Source organism: Pituophis catenifer, unplaced genomic scaffold (genome assembly GCF_029215685.1).
Source record: "Pituophis catenifer annectens isolate HBS135680 unplaced genomic scaffold, rPitCat1.0.hap2 SCAF_6, whole genome shotgun sequence".
NCBI lineage: Eukaryota > Metazoa > Chordata > Lepidosauria > Squamata > Colubridae > Pituophis > Pituophis catenifer.
Genome location: NW_027256886.1, coordinates 74114126 through 74120125, shown reverse-complemented (window position 1 = coordinate 74120125; position 6000 = coordinate 74114126). Strand labels below are relative to the sequence as shown.

Genomic DNA, 6000 nt, shown 5'->3' with positions numbered 1-6000 from the left:
GATAAGAAGGCTTTCTTCTTCTATGATAGGAATGAATAGATGAACCTGTGTATTATCAAAACCTGGTTGAGTGAGAGTAGGAATGTCACCCTACGGAAATCTTCTCTCCTGGTTTTGGGACCCTATGGCATCCTTTGACAGCAGGCCCTGGCAGGAGGGTAGTTTTCTTAATGGTACTGTTCTAGAATAGGCTTAATGCTTATTTGGGCTGAACGGACTGAGTGGGAATCCATCTGATGTATTGGATGCTCTGCTGCCCAGCAGGGTCTCTTCCTGAGTTCCTCAACTTGCTCTCAGGCCTGATCCTGGAGTCCCCTCATCTTTTGATAGCGCCCTGTGGGTTGTGATGGGAAAGGTTGATGGCAACCATGGCTTTATGTCAAATAATCTCTAGCCCTACATATACTGGCAGTCATAACAGTATAACAGAGTTGGAAGGAAACTTGGAGGCCTTCTAATCCAACCCTCTGTACAAGCAGGAGGCGCCTATACCATTTCAGACAAGTGACTGTCTAGTCTTTTCTTACAAGTTTCGTGGTGGAGCACCCACAACTTCTGAAGGCAAGCCATTCCACTGGTTAATTGTTCATTGTTAGGAAATTTCTTAGTTCTAGGTTGCTTCTCTCCTTGATTAGTTTCCATCCCTTGTCTTGCCTTCTGGTGCTTTAGAAAATAGGGTGATCTCCTCTTCTTTTCTCTCATGGTTCTCTCAAAGTAGCTGATGGATGGAGGGCAATTCCTGGGGCCAGATCATGCAGGGAATAAATGGGAGGACCTTGATGGAGAGAGAGGATGCTGTACCAAGGAACAAGCAGATAAAAATTGCAGAGGCCCATAATAGGGGTATGCAAACACCTCAGGCTACCCCCTCCAAATTTACATGAAAGATAAGAGAGAGACGTGCAAGATTCAGACATTCAGACGTGCAAGATTCTTTTACTACTAATTTTAGGCACAGACATAGTACTGTTTCTTGATCTGGTCTACTTTGTAGGACAGACATTATAAATTTCTTGGTCCTTATATGAGATTAACTGCCACCTGGGATCTCCCATTGATGAGCACACAGATGATGAATGTTACATCCAATGTACTTTATGATTCCTGATGGTTTTCAGCAAAGACTGGGGAATTTCCCCAACAACTGGCAGACAGGACCAATGATTGCTCGAATAACTGCTGGTAGTTACTGACTCTTGGAAACATCAAACACTAGTGTTGTAGGCCTGATTTGGCTATTGATAAGTTTTCAGGTGCAATTCAAAGTTGTTGTGGCCCGCCAGTGACCAGCAGAGCTGGCAGCAGATTCAGACAGTGAGGAGGTTGGGGAGGAACATGGGCCAGTCCTGGAGTCTGAAGGCTCTGTGTCGGATGCAGAGATGTGGCCAGGGCAGTCTGACAGTATCAGTTGCCTTTGGAGTCAGACATCAGTGAGGCAGACGAACAGCTGGAGCCTGTTCCCAGGGTGCACATGTGCAGAGTTGCCAGACGAAGGGAACAGCTGAGGAACAAGGGTCGACTTGGGAGTAAGGCTACAGGTGGACGATGAATGGCCCCTCCCAGAGGGAATAAAAGAGGAGCAAATGGAGAGGGAGGTTTGCAGGAGACAATTAGTTCGCTTAATTGGTTCGTGACTCTCAGAGAATCCTTGCCAAGTTTTGAAGATATCGGCCTGGTAGCTCTCCAAGCCTTATAGTTGGGAGTGAAATCCTACCAGTTCAGGCGAACCACTAGGAATTATGCACATCAGTTTGCTGAACTGGTAGTAATTATCCCTCCTTGGCCTCACCCACGCCCAGCCGATCACTGCTTACCTCTTCCGGCCACTCGATATTCCACAGAATTCAATGTTAAATGCAGCAGAGAATGCTAACTTTTCTCCCTCCATTCAGAATGGAGCTGCCGCAGCCTGTCCCTTTAAGGTAGTCCCCAGGAGGGAGGGGGCCAGGAGGGAACCATAAAGGGAGCAGCAGCTCCGTTCTGAATGGAGAGAAGTTAGCATTCTCTCTGCCACAGAATTCAATGTAAAATGCAGCAGAGAGAATGCTAACTTTTCTCCCTCCATTCACAACGGAGCTGCTGCAGCCTGTCCCTTTTAAGGTAGTCCCCAGGAGGGAGGGGGATGGGGGGAGCAGCTGGAATGGAGCCATTTTTTGTGAAAGGCCGGAAAATGGGGAAGGGGATTTTCCTGCCTTTCATCCATTCCTCAATCTCAGCCCAGACTGAGGGAAGGATGGTAGGCAGGAATATTCCCCTTCCCATTTTCCTGCCATTCGCGACAATGGGGAGGGGCCACTGAGGAGCCCCTCGATGTAAGTGATGTTGAGTTGGTCATGCCCAGTCACATGACCTTCCCTCAACAAGCCACGCCCACAGAACCGGTAGGGGAAATTTTTTAATTTCACCCCTGCTTATGGTCTGTGACTGTAAATGCTCTCTTGAAAGACTTTGTTGGATGTGAATGTGAGAAACTCACAGTAACTTAATAAAAAGGGGTTTTTGTTGGCACAAGGAGTTTGCGTCGTGGTTTGGGAACGCCCAGGTCAGAACAAAAGTGCTAATTTTGTCAGGCTCCAAAAGCCAAGAGAGATACGCTGAGGTGCTTCTAAGTAGTTTCCTTTATTGTGCTTCACCTATAGGCAGAAATCTTGCCAAACTAATGCAAATGAATTCCACCATAAAACATATTCTCTGAGAATTCCTAGGGAGGAGCTGTCTTTATCCTCTTTCTCCCACACAAACCATCTAAACTTTGCTGGGGTTTTTTTGCTCCTCTGGAATGCTCTTCTTCCCTCCTGGGAATCCAGATTAAATTCCACCATAGGTTTCGATTTACAAAACTGTAAATGGCTCAGCACCTAAATGCACACAGATCATCATCTCCTAACTGAATCATTCCAACCTTAATGATTATTCCAGGAAAGGCTACGGATTCCTCCTTGCTTCCAATGAGAGAAGATGAAACTAGGAGGTGCTTTCTCATTTCCAGTTCTATGGAACAGGCTCCCCTCACAAATTAAATTGGTATCTTCGTTAATGCCTTTCCAGAAGACGACAACAAACACTTTTCCGAAGGGCCTTTGGTGATGATTCTTTTGCCATCATTTTTACTACTATGGTTGTTTTTGGACTGGCCGCTAATTTTCTGACAATGATTGTAATTATGTTTTGATTTAATTCTCTTAATGAGTTTATTTACCATGGATGCTTTAATTATATTTGTAATGTGCATGTTTTAATTATTAGTTGTAAACCACCACGAATCCTTGACAGATTCAGCACGTTAGCTGTAATAACGAAACAACAACAAAAAACCAGCAAACCACAAAAATGCAAATATATTGCTGTTCGCAGTTAAAAGGAAAAACTATCACAAGGTTACCAAAGGGAGTGGTTTTTGTTTTGAAAGCTACAAAAGACTTAGATTTCAGGGCAATTTGAAGTGCCACAAAAAGATGTTATTTTCCCCGCTTTGAAAAGTTAGCCATTAAAAATAATTAATGGGTAATTTCTGTATATTTATAGCTTTCTAAATGCAGGTACCATTATGTCTTTTATTTCCACCTTTTTTTCCCCCCCCAACAAACCACCTGCCAACCAGAGTCACTTATTTGATTGCATAGCTATTTTCTTTCATTCAATTTAGGCCAGGGTTTTTTTTTCTTTTGCCCAGATATTGGCAAAGTTCTAAGGTTGATTCGGGAGGACAGAGCGACCCTGATCTAATAGCAGGGCAGGTTTAAATCATTATTGCCTTGTATATTAGAGACTCCTGGATCTCATTATGTGCAATCTATCGGGAAAGATGAGTCTGCAATTCAGAAGAAATTGAGCTGCCCAGACGAGGCGTAGTAGCCCGAGTGGTCAGTGGAGAATCGTTGTGAGAGGTAGACGGAATTCAGCTGCACTTCTCCAAATTCGAAGTTCTCAAAGAGCTGAAAGAGAGGAGAGAGGACTCATGAAATTATAAACCTCAAAAGAAAAAACAGTGGCTACCAATCTGCCTTCCATTGAGAATCTGTATACTGCACGAGTCAAAAAAAGGGCTGTGAAAATATTTACAGGCCCCTCGCAATTGTTTCAACTCCTACCCTCAAAACGACGTTATAGAGCACTGCACACCAGAACAACACAAGACACAAGGACAGTTTTTCCCCGAATGCCATCACTCTGTTAAACAAATAATCCCCTCAACACTGTCAAACTATTTACTAAATCTGCACTACTATTAATCTTCTCATCGTTCCCATCACCCATCTCCTTCCACTTATGACTGTATGACTGTAACTTTGTTGTTTGTATCCTTTCAATTTATATTGTATTGGTTGTTTCCTGATGCTTATTTGTACCCTATGACTATCATTAAGTGTTGTACCTTATGATTCTTGATGAACGTATCTTGTCTTTTATGTATACTGAGAGTGTATACACCAAGACAAATTCCTTGTGTGTCCAATCACACTTGGCCAATAAAGAATTCTATTCTATTCTATTCAATTCTATTCTATTCTATTCTATTCTATTCTATTCTATTCTATTCTATTCTATTCAAAAGAGTACACTTGGTATGTGTGTGTTTGTGATCCTTGTAAACCATCTTCCAACACATAATTGATACACGTTCCATGATTTTCTTTTCCCCTTCCCTTCCCCTGTCCCAGATTGAAAGAACTTGTAAACAAGTTTTTTTTTTAACTTATCAGGATTTTTTTTTTAACCCAACAGGAAGGGAGTTTCTGAAATTGTATTTATAGCAGAGTACCAACAATATTTTTGCTCCATTTGATCTATGGCAGGAAGAGGGCAAACCCAGCCTCTTGGCTGACATTTTTTAACCTACATGACATTGCCAAAAATTCATTTTGAAAAGGTGCAGAAAGGAAGGCTAAACAGCTAGAAGATGTGTGGTTTTCTCTATGACAGTCTCTACAAGTAGTTGGGTCCATCACCTCATGTTTTCATAGCTAAAGGTAAAGTAAAGGTTCCCCTCGCACATAAGTGCTAGTCATTCCTGACTCTAGGGGGCGGTGCTCATCTCCGTTTCAAAGCTGACGAGCCAGCGCTTCCAAAGATGTCTCCGTGGTCATGTGGCTGGCATGGTTAAACGCCAAAGGCGCATGGAACACTGTTACCTTCCCACCAAAGGTGGTCCCTATTTTTCTACTTGCCTTTTTTACGTGCTTTCGAACTGCTAGGTTGGCAGAAGCTGGGACAAGTAATGGGAGCTCACCCCTTTACACGGCACTAGGGATTCGAACCTCTGAACTGCCGACCTTTCGATCGACAAGCTCAGCGTCTTAGCCACTGAGCCACCGCGTCCCATTTTCGTAGCTAGTCAGGCTCTAATATAAAGTTAGTAATATACATTTACAAGTGATTGATGAGGAAGAATTTGAGAAGAACATATAATGAGATTATGAATAAATATTCGTATATATGTATGTATGTATCCCTCTTTGGGCACACATGTGTGTTTATACATGCACAAGCATACACTCAATTTGATTCTTCTTTGAGAATATCAAAGGAATTACATGCAATATCTAAAGACAAAAACAATAATCCTTTCCTTGTTAGAAACTTCATAATTTTTTCCCCTTATGAGTAACAGAGTTGGAAGGAACATTGGAAGTCTTCTAGTCATGTGGCACTCAGGTCTCGAACCTGGGCTGCCGGCTTTCCAGCTGACAAGCCTAGCGTTTTAACCGCTGAGCCATTGTGCACCCCCCCAACTTCTGGAGGCATGAATAAACCTGCAAAGAGCATTTAGTATTGCTGCCAGGGGCTACATGTAATAGTATCTGGCCTATGGCCCATCAGTTAATCATCTCTGTTTCTGACATTTCACATTTCTTGTTTACACAACCCTCTGGAAGACATAAAAAGAAAAGTAATAGTCGTTATCAGCTCCCCAAGCCAACATGCTGCTTTTCTTAAAAGTCCCTTTCTACTGAAATATGATTGCAGCTCTTCATCACACAAGAGAAGTTTAATTACTGC

General features: G+C 42.8%; 1 protein-coding gene across 2 annotated transcripts in view; it reads right to left on the bottom strand.

Moving 5' to 3' along the window:
• Positions 1-3313: 3313 nt before the first annotated feature.
• The window catches only part of ASCC1 (activating signal cointegrator 1 complex subunit 1), a 129104-nt gene continuing 126417 nt past the window's right edge, over positions 3314-6000 (bottom strand). For both annotated transcript variants that reach the window (XM_070945284.1, XM_070945283.1), the window contains exon 10: positions 3314-3935. In XM_070945284.1, coding sequence (XP_070801385.1) covers positions 3819-3935 — 117 coding nt within the window. In that variant the 3' untranslated portion in view covers positions 3314-3818. The remainder of the gene's footprint in view (positions 3936-6000) is intronic.